This window comes from Pezoporus wallicus, unplaced genomic scaffold (genome assembly GCF_028554395.1).
Source record: "Pezoporus wallicus isolate ANWC-B61680 ecotype Strahan unplaced genomic scaffold, APGP_CSIRO_Pwel_v1 contig_2384, whole genome shotgun sequence".
NCBI lineage: Eukaryota > Metazoa > Chordata > Aves > Psittaciformes > Psittacidae > Pezoporus > Pezoporus wallicus.
In genome coordinates this window covers 2,070,607-2,090,915 of record NW_026640488.1, presented here as the reverse complement: position 1 = coordinate 2,090,915, position 20,309 = coordinate 2,070,607, and the positions used below count along the sequence as shown (strand labels likewise).

The following is a 20,309-nucleotide window of genomic DNA, read 5'->3' as shown; positions in this document are numbered from 1 at the left end:
AAAGTTAAATTTCTCAGAGGACATTAAGTTATTTTTATCTGGTAGAGACATTCTGTACTGGAACAGAACAAAGAAATAGCCCCAACACTAGTATGTTAATTCTGGGAATTTAAATACCTTCACTAAACTGCCTTTGTCCAGTTTTAGGAGAGGCCCAAGCTTGTGTTCCTTTTTTAATGACTATAGTTTAAGTTACTATTTGAAAAGGCAAAGAAAAAATACTGAAGACAGTACCCGTGTTTGCACTATTTATGCTAACATACTACTCACCTCGTTACTAGCTCTTCTTCAGGTTTTTCTTGCTCAAAAAGGTGTTGGAAGTAGTTCTCCAGGGCTTGAGCAGTTAAAGTTTTCTTTAGGTACGGATAGTAGAGGGGATGCCGTGCTATCACACCTGTTGGGTACAACTGGTGTTAGTTAGAATAGGGGTTGTTAAAACCAATTTGTATATATGCTTTCAAAACTGATCTGTGATCCTCCTTTTAACTGAAATTGTACATATGGATCTTTTTTAATGAACTCTTGAATAAAACACAACACTATGACAGTTTTCCCTCTATCCCTAGAGGTAGTGTGGAACATGACATGAAAGAATGCTCCCACACTGTGACTGTTGGACTTTTTCTGGCTGCAGTTCCTGCCACTGAAAAGACACCTGAAGAACAATGACATCACAACAAACAACCCACAGGCAGTTCTCTTCCACTAAATGGTTTGCAAGACTTAGACAAGTAATTGCAATTAACCGTAACAAGGCACCATCAGTGACTGAAGGTTTGGATCTTGCCCTCCTCCTAAGCATGAAATCCTGATGTAAGCGTGAGAAGTTACATTTTTATTGCTGTAAATACGCTTTCATAAACTTCAGGTTAACTTTATGCTGAAGCTGAGGCTCCACAGCAGGATCAGGAAAGCAGACTGGTGTCACAAGAATCTTTTTCTCTGTGGACTTTGAAGCCAAATTAATCTTCAAGGTCAAGTTTGTTGTTGTTATTGTTGTTCCTTAATAAAGCAGTAGTGTCTTTATATCTGAGGAAGGCTATTAGCTATGCATTATTCACAATCTGGCAACGCTATATTGCAACAGTGGCCAACCATGAGTAAAGAAAAAGAAAAAAAGGAAATTATTAATAATAATTAATAACACTAAACAATAACAATAATTCCTTCATTCAACCCAAAAAACAGTTTCACAAACAAGAAGAAAACTATATCCCTAAATATAAATGAATAAAATTCATCATTTTTAGCATGACAGCAAATCAAACCCCAAACGCACCTTTAATTCATACTGAGCTTTGAACACCACACGCTCTCATCTTCCAACAAGTAAGAGAGCCAGTTGTTGCATGCAGAAGTAAGGAACAGAAGGAATTATTAAACAATGCAAGAAGCAGCATATCAAGGTAGAGAGATGCACACTTAAATAAACCATTTGGATTAACAGTATAATAAACCCACTCTCTTACATGCAAGAACAACTGGTATTTCCAAACACTGTTGGTATTTTAGCCATATATATGTCACAAAATTCATGTACGGAAATATTACAAACGATCGAACAACCAAGAGACTACATGACGCAACATATCCACGAAGGAGTAGCAACTGACATGTAAAGGAAACCTTAAAAAGGCATTTTTTAACTTCATTTCTTTACTTTTCAGCCCTAAACAAAGATTTTTCTTTGCATGTATTTTTTTTCATGACATTCAAGTATTATTTCTTAGCACCTCAGATTTCAACAGCCGCTGAACATAAAACTAACGATATTTCGTTACAAAAATCCTTGTTTTATATCTATTTGTTGTTTCAGCAGAGACAATTAAAAACACCCCACAAAAATCAAGTGACGCGAGAGATTTACAAAAGAACAGCACTTGATACTGAAACTTATGTGAAAATCTTACATCAGTTCAGAAAGCAAGAAAAATACCTATGTTTGCAGAGTTGCCTTTGTCTCCACTTCTAGTATAGGCAAGATCTTCTAAGCGGTAAGTATGTGGACCACTTGGCAGATCTATACAACATAAAAATGAATACATTTAAAGACAGCTGCAAATAACAGTATATTTTGAAGTAGTAACTGTCATTTTAACTTCCTGCATTGTTTGTAGTATTCCTGAAAACATTTCTCTAAAGCTTTCTTCCCACAGGAACATCTAGAGAAGAGGCGAGGCTGAAGGCTAAAACTACAAAATTGATCCCTCTTGCTCCATCTCCCAAATCCCTATTATCTTTTTACAGCTGAATGCTGTGCCAGGCATCATCTCTTACACCACCTTTGAATATGAAAAATCATCTTGATCTTAGCAATGTGGTATCTCTGAAGGAGGCATAGCAGCTTCCTGTCATTTCTTGACTAGGTTACAACTTCTGTCCCCTTAAATCTCTCTGCTTCCAGTGCAGGTAGAAAGCACATGTAGTTGCTACCATCCTGATAATCGTGTAAGGTCTGTTTATTCTGACACTGTCTGTAGAGAATAGTCACAATTTAAAATTCCTTTTCAAGACACCACGTGTATCTGACTTTCACAGCCACTTATAACAGTTACTAATTCAGGTGCATAGAAGAAATTCAAGATTTCTTTTTCAAATCACTAATTTTGTAAATATCTTAGTATTATCTAAGAAAAGGTCATAAATGTGCTACAGGAAGCCAACCTTATTTTTTAACTTGTTGATGTCTGAAATTGGAATTTCAAACCTTTAGGAACATAAAGATTGTTGTGCTTCATTGATCAGAATTCATATTAGGTATTTTTATCAATTTACATCAATACATCAAAAAAAGCAAACCCACTCCTGCCCAAATCCAGAACAGTTTATATGTGAGGTTTGATGGTTACGTTACACCGCACAGACCTCTTGAAATAACTAAGATTAGTAGGCTGTCACCATTTAATTTCTGTTCCCCAAAGCAAGATATGAAGTGCTCACTTTGCCACCCAGTTTCAGTTGTTTGCTGATAGGACTCATCTATACTCCTGACCCCTAGCAGACTTCCCATCCCTCAGCTGCCCTCCTCTCTGACCCCTTCCTGCCGTTTTCTGATCCTTCTGCACAGAAGTAGTTGCTCTTCCATCTCTCTGCTCTCAGACACCAGTAGGGGGAACATTTGGAGCAGAGAAGCACCAGCCTTCCTGCTCTGTCACAACTTCAACCAGAAATGTGCCATAAAACGTCTCAGAAAATATTAAAGATTGTATTTATTTAATTGGGGAATATTACATTTGATTAACCGTCTCCATTGTGAGAGGATCTGAAAAAGTCCAGCTAAAGCTTACTGTTAATTTTGGACAAGACTACCACATTTCATACACCACAGAAATCACATTATTTTTAATAAATGAATTCAATACACCCCTAAAGAAGAAATGCAGTCCTTCGTCAAAGGCTAAAGTATGACAATGTTTAAACTGTATAAGCTGTAGAAGTCTTTTCTCCATCAGACATTTTACACAGACAGTCTTTGACAGCCTCTCTTTAAACAAAACCAGTTCAAGGCAGTGTTCTGGTGTTCTCATTATTACCCTAATTGATTTATCTTTCATGATCTGTTTATCAGGAAATTGTTTTCATTTAATAAACATCTTAAACAAATCTACATAAAGAATTCCCTTCAAAGCTAGGGCAAATGGTAAATTCAAATTCCACCCTTCCAGAACCACATCCAGCAGCATTTTTGAAATCCATTTTCACATATTTCTCTTATCTATTCAAAGACAACTAACAGTCCCTCACACTTGAGATAACCATGAAACTACTTCCCTCCTTAATAAATGCTGACAGAAAATGTTTTAGCAGAAGCTACTCCTTTTACAGTGTAATCCATTTGTCTATTTCTCATCCATGCTGTCCATGGCCTTAAGCCACAGAAGTAGGTAAGTATTTAGCCACATAAAGAAAACGTTTCTATTTACAACTAAAGGCAAAAGTTCAGAGATCCTTCTCAGGAGAAGGAACCAGAGGAGCTCTGCTGTCCCTCAAAAGTGCAGTTTGCTTGAATGAAGACTGAAGAATTCAGTACTTAAATACTGATGTCAGGCATCTCTGAAAGTTTTCTCCAATGATAAGAAGGCAATGGGAAGCCCAATAGATTTTTGTTTCTCCAATATTTAAGATTGTAGTCACCTTAGCAAAAAAAAAAAAACAAACAAAACACCAGGACCTTTGCTAACCCTGTTATTAAACCGAACAAACTTGCACAGTTCAATGGTGCAAATCCCCCACTGCTCCCTACCTGGGAACTCTCAGGTATCAGAAGGATTCTGATGTGACAACAGATTTGCAATAAATGTAAGAGCTGAAAACACATTTCAGAGTTTAACTTGTTTCTGTGCTACGCACAAGTCATCACATTAGAGATGTTTACGTGGGGAAAATAAACTCATGCATGGCAACCAGGCATCCACTGTCAGTGACTTTCAAATGGCATCATGCACAGTCATATGTGTATTCCAGTATTTCTCTCTGTGATCCAGAACATTCCCTACTAACTTATAATTAGTTCTTCCACTATTCTATTAATAATTTTTGAGAAATGCTACTCATCTATATGTGGAATCCAGAATAAATGTTACCATATTGGTACCTTCACATCAGTAATTTTTTGAGTATACACAGACTTAAATACCTGAATCACTCTTTCAGCATCAGTATTATTTTTAGAACTATTTCTAACAAGTAATATTTAGCTACAGCCACCTTAGATTTTAAAATACAGCTTTAAATCTCTCATTTCTCTAGTGAGGAGGAGCAAGGTAATAAAGACTCTGCTAGGACTGAAAGGCAAGTAAAAAGTGTGCTATACGTTAAGAAGTACTGTATATAGTTCTTTCATTAGAAAGAATATAAGAATTTTCCAAGTGTCTAACTTCCAATAATCTGTAACCTAGTACCTAGCTTGTATGAACAACACTGAACACTTCCTTTTCATTGCTGACATCCTGACCCACTCCATTCAGCTCACTGGTTTGCCCTTCTCAAGTTTCTTTTATTTCTGCAGAAAACTGGGTTAGACAAATCGAACAGCAACACAGGAATTACCATGCTGGATCATTAGCCCTGTGTGTCTTTCTTTAAAACTCACCAGTTCCAGGTTGATCCCATTCTTCTGCATTTTGTGAAAGCTGCCATATGGAGAAGGGCCAAGTTTTAATTATCTAAATGTTAACCATTCTGTTAAGTCTGTCCTCCATTCTGAACACATCTATTTTGATGTAAGGTAAACTTAACTATTCCCAGGATTAACAAAGTAAGATTGCAGTATACTTTGAAACCATGTTTCAATTTAAAGTCAGCATTTTAACCATCTTCAGTTGTGTCTAAGGCTTAGGCTTTTTGAATAACAACTTAAAAACCTGTTACAGTCTAAAATTCATTTTATACTGTGTGATGCTAACCTCTTTTGCTTAAGTATTTTACAATGGACTTAAAAATATAAAAAGGTAAAATATATTTCACAGACAAAATCTAGCATGTGATTTTCCAGGACAAAGACAAACATACCTTTCAATTCAGTGCTAATCTCAGGTGGATCAAATGAAACAACCTCATCTGATGTAAAGGTAATATCCTCCTCAAACGTCTCAACGTGCTGCCCATTTAGAAATAGGCTGACCTGGAAAAAAATACCCATTTTCAAACCATCAAATTAGAAATTCAGTGAAACATATAAATAAAGTATATTTCTAATTAAGTACTGCTCTGGCACATTTTCAGTAACAGCTTTATAGATCAGATTCTGCTGTTCTCTTTTAAAAAGTCACAATAACAATAATGATCCATTATAAACATAAAAGGAATCTTCACGTAGGGCAAAAAACATAAAAATCAAAGAAATGCTCTATGTAGTTGGGTATGTTTTAAAAGAAGACAGATTTTTTCTTTCCGTCTTCCTCTATATACCGCAGCACTGCATGGAATTTTGCGTCACAACTGTTGACAGTTGGATCCCAAAACCTGAAAGCTTCCAGCTCTTCCATGATATAGCCCCCTTTTCTTCTTAATGTCACTGTCTGTATTAATGCTGGAATTCTGTCTGGATCCTTTATTTATCTTGAAATAATATATTAAAAAAAAAGTAATACTGGATATTTGGGGGTTAAGACAAAAATATGAAGTTAAAGAATGCACGCTGTGAACAGCATGCATGATGAGCTCTTCCTATCCCCTACCCCAAAGGTACCTGAAAACATACATAGTCAAGTGTTCTATTTCATTAGCTGATCGAACTATTCACTTAAGATGTAAACAAAGTTTCTCTGGATAAATCATATAGCACAAACACGTAGAGGCATTAACTGCATCCATTTCATCTGTACTGGAGGACTCCCAGTAGTAAAGAGTCAGACATACAATCAGGTTACACTGCCACAACAAAACTATACACCAACTTAGCTGCAGCAGTTATCAGTGCTCAGTTGTCAGCAAATGCAAGATAATGCTACTCAGCCCTCTTTAGGATTGTTATTAGAGAACAGCTAATAGTGACAAAGGCCTCCAATGGTTATGCAAGATTTAAAATTTATTGATTTATTCCCCCAGAAAAGCTGAATCAGTAGATTTGCCGGAATCCTGTTCCCTGAGGAAAAGTTTTAGGTTACTTTTTAAACATGAGAAACCACGCATGGGAAATAACCACTGTAAAACCGCTGGTGATCTGATAAAATTGGGACAATTGCATAAAAGCAGTGAGAACAACAAACAAGATATTGAAACCAGTATCTGACACCCAGAATGGTTTTATCAAACACAAAACAAAAGAACCCACTGTGGGAGTATTAACATATCTGCAAATCTCCTTATGGAGTGCTTTTGGGTTTAGGTCAAATGCTGAACTAGAGCAAGTAGGCTCTTTGTACCTGAACTTCCAATCTAGAAAAGCAGTTAATTCCTTATGTACTCTCTAACCTTATGTACTCTCTAACCTCTAGCTAGGCCACTGCTGTTAATACATGGCTGAAACTCTGAATTAAGGACTTGAATCACTTACACCCCACTGTTACGTAACCTTTAATATTACTGCAGTACAACAGTGATGGTCATGTGACATTTTGTTAACCGTGTACCCATGCACTCATCAGATTAGCTACATAGAGCAGAGATTTTGATTTTCTGTATGGAAAAGAGTAGATGAGACACTGCTTTCCTTCCCTGCCAAATTAGATAACTATCTGAACTCAACCGCATTTTACAAAGTCTGGAACACAGTGATAATTAGTAAGGTTACATTTAATTTGATGAACAAAAGAATGATAGGCTAAATTTCCATTAAAATAATAACTGCATATGAGACTTGGCAAAGACAAGCCATTCATGTAAAGCAAATTACAACAATAAGTACTTGAACGTAATTGACAAGCTGAGGTGTTTGTTTAATGCTTTTTCACTATGCACTGTTTATGAACTTAGTTTTAATAACTAAATAGCATCTCCTCAGTAAATGATTCTTAAATTATTTCCCGCTAATGCACAGTACTACTCAAAAGAAAATGCAGTGTCTGGACACATTTGTGCCAACCACTGTATGGAAATGAAACAGTCCTTTCCTGAAATGCTCAGAACACTTAAACTGATTTGTGATAATTGTTTTAAGTTTGGTTGGGTTTCTTGGGTTTTTGGTTGGTTGTTTTTTGTTTTTGTTTTGGGGGGGGGGGGGGGGGGGGGGGGGGGGGGGGGGGGGGGGGGGGGGGGGGGGGGGGGTGTGTTTGGTTTGGGTTTTTTGTTTGTTTGAGGTGGGGATTTTTGTTGTTGGAGTTTTTTTCCTTTAATCAACTGGTTTTTGCTTGTTCCTCGCCTCTTCCCCCCACCTTTTCACTTGCTGCCTGTGCTTCTAAGGCTTCCCATCACCACCCTAAGCCTGTCACAAAACCTGCAGTCTGACACAGACCAACATTCTGGCCTTTGGCCACTTTCTTGAGTAAATTAGAGAGAAAGCTCTTACTGAGTGAGAAGCACCATTATCAGGATACCTTGGCACAAGATGCATGCAACAGCTGCAAGACTTAACAAGGGCATTGGAAAAAGAAAGGCATATATGCAGTTTTGTCTGTAGCCTCCAAAGGATAAATTAAATACCTGATGGCATTCAGAAAAGCAGAAACCAATATTTATAAATCCAAACATTTTACATTTTCAGTAAAACCAGTTTCCTCATGTTTACCTTGAGGATTTCAATCAAGACAGGGGTATGTGAACAACGGAACAGAAGTACGGCTCTAGTTCAGTGTTCCATCTCACACTGTAATTTTTCACCTAGGACCGCCTAGTTATCTGAACGATAATTTCTCAGACTGAAAGGACCTACTGCTATGAAGTGAATACGACCACAGGGATATTATTTACAGGGTCCTCCATCATACTCATCACAATACTTGCACAGGCTTTCATAATTTTCCAGGTTTTGCAGTATAGGCAAGAGCAGAAATTACTACTCCTACTTCTACAGACAGGAGAAGGTCCAACTCTCTGTAGTAAAACCTATGTGAATTAGAGGATATTCACTGATTGTACTTCCCTCCAATAGCAACACATACAAAATGCAGATACCCCAAAAAGTCAGAAGATGTGTCCAGGTTAACAAGAAAAATGATCAACTGTAAATACCCTCTTTAAATAGGGCCCTTTAACTCCCAAGAGATGTATAATTTTCATTAGCACTCTTTGCAAATGCGGTAAAATAATTCAGACCTACAATTCCAGGACCCTGAAAAGAGGTGTTCAGTTTTGATGCAAGATACTTCACAATTCACAGCAACTAACATGCAAGGTTGCCAAGTTCAACTGTTGTAAAATGTTCCGTGTGAATAACATTAGTCTCTAGGAAAGTATTTAATAAAAGTTACAAGAATACTTTGCAGATTTAGGACTTGAAGTCACAAAACAATGCCAGTGTCGACAGCATCTTTCAAATTACTTCAAAAGAACATAGTAGGCTCTTACCTGAACATTGCTTTTGGGATAATAGAAGAAAAATGGCTTCAAAACTGGAGACCTAGGCACACAAAACAACTAGCATAAATGCATTTAACCACAAATTAATGAAAATGTCAGATCGTACACCTGCACACTATTCATACACCAGACAAACACTTCCATGTCATCATTAAGAAACAAACGATTTTGTTAAAAAACAAACAAACAAACCCCAAGAAAATTTTACGGGATGGAGTAGCCAAAGTATAGAAAATATTTTCTTCACAAAGGATGCACTTCATGACACTGAAGTCTACTGCACATCACTGGCCCCACACTGATACCTAGGCTAGTTACACAGAGCTACTGGAAATATATCTGTAGTTTCTACCCCAGTCTCCATACACAAGACAGACATAATGAAGTATTCACTTAGGGACAGGAAAGTTGTAGATGCCCTTATGAGTATGGAAAGGTGAGCATATCAATCACCAGCAGATTTTAGCCATACCTAGGAAATACTGCATTAAACCAGGATTTTTATTGTTTTTTTTTTTATTTTTCATATGCTCAACATTACTCTGTTCACCTTGCTAACACAATGGGTTCATGTTTTATGGGATGGTCCAGGACATTTGACCTCACACTTCTAGGTGAAGTGAGCTGGTACAGACACAAATTTGCTGTGCCCACATTCCAAACTAACAGGTACAAGAGAAATCTCATCCAGAAATCTGCATGTATTAGCATGTGCTTGAGCTACTGCTCTGCCATAAAGTCATATTTAAAGTTCTCCCTACAGCTCATCACGCAAAGACAAGCATATTGTTATGAGCTGATCTGACACCTACTGAGAAAATAACTCTCATTCAATATTTCAATAAAGAATTTCACTATTTGTGCACTTATCTTGTAGTACTCACTATTATCTTGTTATCAGTTATTAAGCACAGCATGTAACACAGGCTAGTTGCTTCTGTGGTCCGTATTTCAAGGTAGGGAAGCTTGCGATGGTGAGTGGTAGGAACACGACCATCACACATTACAAGAAGTTAATTATCAGGAGTTAACTTACACTCTGGGGTGCCCTCCAACAATTCCAGTGAGGCCAGGTGCTGGAAATGGAAATTAAATTCACAAAAGAACGGTTAAAACCATCTTCAAAACACTAATGTAGCTTGAATAATTTCTATAAAGCACATCTAATAAATGCTGGGAAATATCTAGCAAATCACACATATTCTCATAAATTAATAAAACTGAACATTTTATACAACAATTAAAACATGTAAAAGGTACTATGACTTCTAATAAAAATAATTTATTTCAAAATGTGCAAATTATAAACTAATCTTAGGTTATTATATTTTGTATACCAATACAAGTCAGGCAATACATTTGACAGAAAAAAGAGCTTAGCTTTGGTGGTTTTGTTGCTGTTGTTTTATTTAAAGAGAGCAGAAAAACAATTCTGACCTGATGTGTTTTAACACTTGCTTAGCATGGCCTTGCTTACTAGATGAACTATTTCAAGATTAAATTGCATCTTTAGCATTTTCAGTGGCTACCTTCGCTTTTCTTAAGGTGCTGGGTAGTGCAGATCTCATCCTCTCTCTTTGATACATAGGTAATTTAGAAGCTTAAGTCATTAGCATGATCCCAGATTTGCAGTAAATCAGCACTGTGATTAGACTCTTGTTTATTCTCAGTATCAGGTTGCCAGGTTTTCCTACCATTAAATCCATCTACCCAGCTCTACCTCTGAAACAAACATTTCTGCTCTCCTCATCCTGAGCATGGCTTTTCACCATTTTTTTCTGGCATGGAGCATGCATAAAGCTTCATATAATACTGCAAGGGAAAGAAATGGTAACGTGCATACATTGAATCAGTCGAGGAATTAAGAAGTGTGTTAAGCAGTCCCTTAGCAGCAAATGCTGTGGGAAGCTGCCCACATGGTATATTTACCCAAATTAATCCTGGCTAAAATGGGATTACTGCTTCCTCCAGGTGTGAATCCTCTGTGTTTGTGCTCCAAACAGACTAAAAGCCATGTAACCTTGCTGCTGTGGTACTAAGCTTACACTAATAACCTCTACTTCTCAGCATGCTCTTTTAGGTTGGAATCAGTGTCTTGGTAATGTTGACACACACCAGCAGCATCATAGATGTACAACACAGCACAGATTACAGAGTCTTGCCATATTCATTCACTGGAAGTGATTTCCCTGAAACAGTGATTAACAAGGGTTTTTTTCTTACTGAAGTTTTTGAAGGTGGGTGCTGTTACACAGTCCTTATCTTGATCACACTGCACTGTAACCGAACACATTTGGAATCAACAGAACTAAATTTCAGTGCACATCTGAATGACTGATTCAGAGATGGTAACAGTAATAAATCTAGATGGAGTCTTTTGCCTAAAGCTAGCCTGTAATAACTCTGCCAGCCTGGCCACTGTGCTAGTACAGTACTTGCACATTGTAACTTAACTCAAAATAAACAGGCTTCACTGACTATACTTTTAGCCAGAGGCTGAAAAAAACCCAAACCAACCAATCGACCTCAAATAACAGCAACCTTTAGAAGGTGCTACAGTTGAGAACAACCAGAAGGGATTACTAGTGTTAGTATTAACTCTTCCTTTTCCCACAAAAAAGCCTATGATGTTTTTTAGTACAGGAAAAAAAAAGAGTGCCTTCAACAAAAGGAATCAAAAAACCCCCCAAAACCAACAACAAAAGACATGAACCACCTCCTTACCCAGCAGGTTCTGCTGCAAAACATGTGGCAGTGGATAGAATGAGAAAGAATCCCTTACATTAGTGTTACACAACTTTAAATGATCCAGTGAAGATTCTCTATTCATATTACCTGTGCACTCTTTCAAGCATAAAACTGCCATTCCACATTAAAACTAACTACACTTACTTTACTGCACTGTGTGCCTCCTAATTTGTTTATTTAGGTTGCTGGTGGAGGAGGCTGGATATGGGAAGGTCATGTTGAAAGTATAGGTTCATAAAGTTAGTTCATTTAAATTATCTGCAGATTGTCACATGGCCCACTTCCTGCTAGGCAGCTGAACTGCTCATTAAGGATACCAGATTTTGTTCTGACACCAATTTCAACTTCCTGAAAGTTCTCACTTGCCTGCTCTCACACAATAGAAATTGGCTCCTACAACAAAGCAGGGCTCTAATCACAGCAAGAAAACAATCTAAGAGCAACCACTGCTCACACCTCGTGGCTACAATAACTTTCTACTGCTGCTTGCTACTGCTAGTCTTTCAAAGTTCTCTAGTACAAGCTACTGTACCAACAGATCTGCCTCTTGAGATACTAGATACCCCTGCACTTAAATGCGATTGCAGAGCAAAGCTACGCCGGTGCAACATCACAGTTACAGTGTTATTAACTTCTGTATCTAAGCCACTGCTTACATTAACAATAGCAAAATGGGAGAGCTTGTAAGTACAATTTAATTTTACTATATGCAATTCCTATTTAGGCTTCAGGCAGAGAAAACAAAGCAAATCTTAAACTGATGATGACTTATACTCAATAGTTTACTTGTGTAAACAGCACTAGAGCACACCACCCCACCTCAACCCAGGGCTCGCATCCCTATTACACTCTCCCCGTAAAACGGGACAATAGAAGATGAAGCGCAACTTGGTAAGAGTGGACTTGTCACTGTTGCAAGACCTACTTCTGGTAAGTTAACTGATTCCTTAAATCAACAGTTGGCCCAAGACACCTTCTTTAACAAGATCTCCTCATGCCGTACTTTATGCTTACTTTGCATTGCAGAGCATCTGTCTGTGCAGATGCCCCCTCTGCCTCTTTTCTGGAGCACTTTATCTACGACACGAAGAATTTGACATAGAGTATCAATCAGGCTGCATTATCAAGTCAGTAAGATTATCAGCTAGATTGAAGCTGCTGATCTCCTTTCCCAGAAACTTTATGTGATCACTGTTTGTTATCAGAGCTCTATTCATTAGTTCCTCAAGGCAGATAGAAGTATCAGTAGCACAGTGTCATCCTATCTGACCAGTCACACTCTTGAACAAGTTGCTTCACTTCAAGTTGATGAACAACTTCACCACCACTATCTGTCAGATTCTTTGCTTCAGAATGGCACAAAAATGATTCACTACAAAATGGCTGAATGCTGGAGACCTTCCTTTCAATCCATTTATAGTCCCTTCGTCTGTAGGTACAGGACTGTTCTGGTGTAATCATCGAACTGAATATGATGCTATTTATTTTGCTTCAAGTGTTTGACCCAAAAGCCTACCATTTCTGAGCACATTTTCCTTTGCAGTGCCAGAGAACCTAGCCTGAGAACTACAAATTCTCCAGCTGGCGGGGCATGTAAAAGCAACGAGTCAGAACTGGGGATTACACCACTTGAATCCACTGCTTTCATTAACTCCCAAGTATGTGGCATTGCCCTGGGTTCTGGAGCAGGGGGGGAAGAAGGGGGAGAGTGAGTGAGCGGCTGCACAATTCTGAGTTAGGGGCTGGGCTTAAACCATGGCAAGCATGGTTAAAGAAATGTCAGGCACTAAATCCATTAAATTCTTTCTAGGTAACTAAGCACTAGTACAGGACCCTTCCTCTGGATTCTGCACTTGAAGGTTTGAATCTACACTGAATCTACAAAACAAAGAATCAATTATTAGTTAGCAAGTGCTTCATTTTGGTTAATCTGTGCAATTCTTCATAGTCTTATCCCACCTTCATTTTATGACTCCTCCCTCCAGCCTACCTTCAATCTTACTCATTTTCAGGCCAATTACCTTAAGGAAAACAGACTAGCATCATCTGTGTGTATATGTATGTATATTTATACATGTCAGGTTTTTTCCTCTGTGTCATGATGCTTCCAGCACTCCTGCAAGACCCCAAATTTTAGGTACAAATTTTCTGTAGAAATCTGTATTTTTTAACATAATAAACCATTATGCAACATATCAAAGAAAGACACTAGACTACACAAAACATCTTGTAAAATGTTTCAGAGTAAAGAAGCATGAAAAGGCTCTGACTTGTTGAAATCTGAAATACTTTAAGTACTTTAAATTTAACAGGTGACACTTCTTTCTTTGGAACTTCACAGAGTTTTAAAACACAATGAAGTCTCCTGCTCACCAACTTAGTTTTTGACCCCAAATGGTTGGTTCCTTACATTTCCAGTGACCAAACCAAAATGTTATTACTATATTCACTGCATATTCTAAAGATATATATATATAAACTCCATATATTTCTATATAAAAAGCAGACTTTAAAGACATCTTCAAGTGATCAAACTAGACAAATCTGAAATCTCAGGTTTTACACTCAACAGTTCTTCCAGTATAGTTGAGTAGAAGTACAAAATGCAGACAATCTGTTTTTTACAGGGGTCAGTCATAATTCTTAATTATTCTATCTATGTCCTCTGAATACAGCAGATAAACTATCTTCAGCAATATTATTCTCAAAAACTGGGGACTGCAGTAAACTGCTAGAATGAGGACATTTCTTGAAGCATCTTCCAATGCACTTAGGGTATCAGTCATAATATTTACAGATACTCAAGCACTTTAAAATCTCAAGTTGCATTAACCAGCTGTCATCTTAGTGTCAAACTCCGGTCATTTTAATGTGAAATAAGGGTCAGCACATGACTTCAGCTATTATTAAAACATTTCTTAGCTACTGAACTCCTATTAAACTATAAATGTCAGTTTCCCACAGCAAAGCTTTTCTTGAACCCCTGCTACACTACATTTTATTCAGAGTAAAATCTCCGAATCAAAGAAGACAAAGTGAATACACTACATCAACATAAATTATTTACATGCTAACCATGTGGCTGACCAGACTGTATATAATGAAGACATTTTCCTTGAGTAGTACAAACCTGGTCTGTGACTGCTAGCTTTTATGAAGTGAAGGTGTATTTCCATAGTCTGGGCAATGCAGAATTGCACTGAACTCCCACAGGCTCCTGCAGATTTAAAAATCTGAGTCTGTGTGTCCAGGATTTTTCACTGCCAAGTATAGAAAAGCTTACTTTATAGAACAAGAAAATAGCTGTGAAGACCGCAGATGCATTTGAAATTTTATTTTTTTTCAGGACACCATACATGCATAGAACCAAACTTGCTCATTGCTGTTAAAAAAAAAAAGAAAAAGGCTACTATCAACTTTCAAACTATTGAGAAATAAACAAAGTATACCTTTACCAATCAAAAGTTAAACAAACTCAGGTATTAACTGCAATTGGATTAGGTGTGTCAGCATATATATTTTTTTAATAGCTTGTATCCCCTTTTAAACTCCTCAGAACAACATAATCCAAATGAAAACTGACAAAGTATTGAAACTGGCAGACTAAATACCATGCTTAACAGAAGTTTACACTAAAAGCCTTCCATTCCAAACAGTAAATGAACAACAAATCGCTCTCTAATATATGACATGTCTATATACAGTAACTTCAAATTCTTCTCTGGCCTCAAGAATCACATCTGCAGTTTTAGTAACACTTCAGAAAATTTTTGTACAAGTACACTCATGTGCCCATTGGTCTTCAACAAAACACTGGGAATTTAAAAAGAATTAGAAAAACATATTAGGGAATAGCTATGAAAATCTCAGTCTTTCACTTCAGATTATGGAAGCTTTTTAGAATATGCCACCTTCTCAAACTTCGATCTTGCAGGTCTAACCCCTTGCCTACATTGCAGAGCACAAACACACACATGCTTCAGCCCATTCCAACACATAGGTAGCATCCCTTTATCATTTCTTTCTGACATCAAGGATGAGATTTCATAAGAAATAGGGAATTTCAAATCAGCACAATGCCCTGAGATGCCTTTCTACTCATTATCAGAAGATCTACCATAAAAGGGGTAGTGGGGGATAATCAGCACTCTCAAGTTAGTGCTCTCCTTTTATGTAGCGCAAGTTTTATTATCCATTACATTTACACAAAAATGTATCAAAATATATTTTGGAAAAAAGCTGCAAAATAAGTAAAAATTCAGAAATACTGACAACAAGACTTTAAATTCACTAGAAGAGCTAAAAAGCACATCTCTGACACAAGACCTAACAACCTAAGTTTTAAATCTCTGCTGTGAAGCATGAGAAAGATCACCCCTCAACACAATTGTTGCAATAAGCTTTTTAATCACAGGAAGAAAAAGAATTTCTTTCATCTTACTGTTGTTCCCTGTAGTGTCTGAAAAAGTATAACAAAAAAGTCCCCCAAAATTTTGAGTCAAATGATTTAATTTCAGCCTAATCAAAAGCCACCAAACTAGGCTTTCAGTACTGGCTACTAAAGATACTAATACCTTTTTTACCTGTAATTTGTAATTCTCATATTATGATCCTATTACCAAACCAGAACTGCTTACCAAACCTAGCTCAGGGCTCCACAAGTAGCAACTACTAAGCTGAAATGACCTCATCAACAGTGACAGTGCTCCTGGATTTTATCTCAAAAAAAGGCATCTGATAAACACAAGTAAGTCTAACAGACTAGGCTTGGTGCTGCCTCTCTCAGATACATGAGTACTGGAAAATTCTATGGACTAGAGCAGAAGCAATTAGGACTCTCCACCCTTATTCTGAACCATCAAATCTTCTTTCTCTAACCCTCTCCTCCTCTACTCCCCATTCCTAAATTTTAGCCAGCCCGGTTCCCTTAAATACTGGTGGAGTTCCCCTCTAGCATTTCTTTCAGGAAAGCAGAACCGAGGACTCCAAATTCTTTTGTGGTTATGCTTCCTTCCGCTATCTCAGGAAACCATCTATAAAGCAGAGTACTTTCCAATGTTACTAGACACTAGAAAGGTTAGTCGGTGGTGTTTACACAGCTTGAAGATTCTTTGATAAAAGGTACCATATATGAAACTTATTATCTGTACAACTGTCCACACACCACTTACAGTAACAAACATCAACTGCAAGAAGAATAAAGTTAAAAACAATACTCCACAATACTCCACAATCATTAGATGCAGTCCAAGCAGATGACCAAAACTTTCCCTTTTTTCCTCTTTTTGTCTGGTACAGACAAAGTGACTGTTCTTTGTTTCTTAAATGTCCAAAAAATAATGGAATTAAGTGCTTAAGTTCAGGTGACATTGCCCTGCAAGACAACAAATCCTCCTTTCTCCTTGCTGCTCATTAGGAAGGACTTGTAACTTGTCCCTGCTTTTCCTCAGTTTTTCAATAAATGACTCCAGAAATATGGTCTTTCCCATTGCTGCTCACTATCAGTCTTACTATGAAATTATTTATTATTTAATTAATTTTTTATTATTATATTTTAGAGAATAACTGCTACAATATATTCTAAAAAGTTTAAGCTATTTCTCTAGGAAACAAAACTAGCACCTTAACCATCATTCATGCAGACTGCCCAACCTGATTCTACACTGTTTCACCAGGAAAAGCCCTGATAACATGAACTGAAAGCTTGCCAGCCACCTTAAGACACAGATGTCCACATCTTGCGGTAATTCAATTTCAGTGCTGTACATACTCCACCCAACCCAAGTACTGCAGATTTTTTTACTTTTTTCATTCTGTGAAGAATGATGGTGAAAGGGAAAACTGAAACCTGAACAAACCCAGCATGTTCAGAGTATGACACTGTTGCACATTGGTGTAACCGTGGGCAGGAAAACAAAGACTACTGAAGAGAAGGAAAAAAGGCAGGAAGACATTAGTAGCAATGGAAGAATAAAGAGTATCAAGGAAACAAAAAGGTGGACTTCCAGAGATATCCTTTTATCATTTTTCTAACATCTACAGGTTGTATTTCTACACCAAACATAAATACCCTTTGAAAACTTACAATTTCACTATGCACAGTGCAATGAAATCAAACACGGCTAAGTTTTGGGTGATAGTCATGCTCATGGAAAAGTAAAAAAGTAACTTTAAAATCCTCAGAAGACAACGTGAATATTTACCCATGCCAGTTCCAGCTGAAGCAACTTCTCTGGAGAAGATTTCTACAGCTTCTTTTTGCTTATGGTGTACAGCAAGCCAAATAACAGCTTCTCGAGGACCCTGCTTCAAAATAGCAGACATTAGATTAGATGCAGAATGTCAGTTAAATTTACCAAACTGAAAAATAACTGCAGCTCAGCACTCAAGTTATATTTAACTGAAATATTTAGTGCTCACTGCCACAAGCTACAACTTTCATTCAGTGACTTTTCATCCAGCATCACTATAATTTTCTGTTAACGTTTCATTATCTGTTTTTAATTTACTACCATGAAATCAGCTATTGGATACTTCAGACTGCTAGAACACTGTGCTGTTTCTCCACTGTTCTCAAAGTACTAGAACTAACAGTACTTTATAAGAAACTAAACACTTGGCTTCACTCAGTGGAACTGGCAAACAAACTCTCCTCTTACTTGAAGTGCACTGAGAATACTTTAGGGTCAAATCAAGAGCCAGAATTACTTTTCTTAGCATCAAGAAATAAGCAAATCTGCTCACAGAAAAGAACTCCAACCTAATCCTTGGGAGTTAAATAGGAAAATATAACTTGTAAAAGCCACCACGTTTCCAGAGAAAAGAGCAGATCTCTTCTGAAGGGAAACCCAACCAGTACTCTGTTCCCTAATCTGCAGTCAGCTAAGACACCCACCCTTGCAGACGAGAACTCTCTCACTTACGATTTTACTTCTTTAAAAATCTCCTTTCTGCCACCACAAAATCTACTGTTGGAATTAATACACTGGCAAAAGCCTTAGAATGAACTTTAGGTCTCATTGAGGGCAAAGACTGTATTTATTTGAGAATCTGCATCCGTCAGTAAGAACCACCTTTGGTCTGCCTTTGAATCTAAAAATATGAAGCCTGTTCACAATACAAGTCTGTCCTTAAGTGTCTCTTACTTGTCCCAAAGCACAAGCACAACCACTTCAATCATACATATGAAACGGGACTGCATAAGACATCAAGATCTACTGGTCAGGAGTTTCTCATGCAAAACTACTTCAAGTATAGAGTTTTGCAGCAGAGTACTTCTCTCTGGTAGTCAAAGTCAGCTTTTTTTTGTTAGTGAACACAAAGAACTTTCTAAAGATTCTTTGATAATCTTACATGAAATTCTTGGCTTACTTATAGCAATGTAAAATACAAAGGAGTTTGACCACAAGATACTAGGGTATTTCTTCCAGTGTTTATGTTCTTTTTCTATATAAACAGGAAAGGATGTATTTCATGAAGGCATGAAAAAAAATGAAAAAACAAAACAAACAAAACACCAAAGTCTGGTTGGTTGGGTTTTTTTTGGTTCTTTTATTCTACAGTTCTATAGAGCTCAGAGCACTTCACACCTCTCTAAATGCCCTGGCTAAAGAGTTTCTGTAGATATGGCAGCTGTTCTACTAAAAATGTAGAAAAGTAAAAAAGAAAAAAAAAATTGAACATATAGCTACTTAGGATACAGAAAAGGACATTCTCCTGGAAGAAAGGAACTATTGGATTCTGGAAGATCCAACCCTTTTTTAATTTATGGAAGATGTTTACTATACCAGGAAGTGAATACACATGACTAAATAACCTGGCTTTAGTTTATTCCAACTTTTTCCTTACATATAATAATTTTAAAATAATATTTTTCTGGCTAGTATAACATTTTTAATGGATTTTAGCAAAAAAAAAAAAACCTATTTCTTTACAAATGCAGAAACCAGTGACACTTCTGAAAGCATCAGAGACTCTTAAGTACTCAGCACACAGGAAAGATATAGACGCTGCTAGAATTCAACAGCATCAACTTCAAATTGTTGGGGATTGATGTATGGAGGAGAGGAGACACATTTTATGGTCAGATGAAAAGAACAGAGCCGTGACTCCTTAAAGGAGTCCTCTCACCTCTAGGCTAAGGAACAGCAAAACCCTACACAGCACCGAATTTTTCATGACTTAACACTGTACAGACAGAGGAACCTTTCTTCATGCTAACAGCATCCTTTGTCTAATAGATAGGAACAGGAGAGAAAAAATGAACATCTTGAAGTTGTTATTATATGCAAGCAGTTGTTTGATCACAAATTTAATTCAGTTCATCTAAAACCACATCTCAGCCTTTTTGCTGTATGTTTTGATGTTTATTCACTACCCAAAGTCGAATAGGTGTCCCTGATTACAAGAACTAGAAACCATGTCAATTCTAAAATTACTTTAACCCACTGTCAATTTACGCAGATAGCAGTGAAAAGACTCGCACACCTGACAAAATGGAAATTTACTCCTTAGAATTCTAGTGAACCTAACAGTATCATAACAAAATAAAGTGTATTCCACCCCCTACTTCTCACTCCCAATTTTAATACTTGACTAAATGT

General features: G+C 37.2%; 1 protein-coding gene across 1 annotated transcript in view; it reads right to left on the bottom strand.

The window, feature by feature from the left end:
* LOC130604582 (uncharacterized) overlaps positions 1 to 20,309 on the bottom strand; it is a 57,746-nt gene that overhangs the window by 7,112 nt on the left and 30,325 nt on the right. The window contains exons 13-18 of the mRNA XM_057419192.1: positions 17,910 to 18,009; positions 9,995 to 10,034; positions 8,947 to 8,998; positions 5,512 to 5,623; positions 1,937 to 2,020; positions 271 to 394 (exon numbers count right to left, since the gene is read on the bottom strand). Of these exons, the coding sequence (XP_057275175.1) occupies positions 271 to 394; positions 1,937 to 2,020; positions 5,512 to 5,623; positions 8,947 to 8,998; positions 9,995 to 10,034; positions 17,910 to 18,009 (512 nt within the window). The remainder of the gene's footprint in view (positions 1 to 270; positions 395 to 1,936; positions 2,021 to 5,511; positions 5,624 to 8,946; positions 8,999 to 9,994; positions 10,035 to 17,909; positions 18,010 to 20,309) is intronic.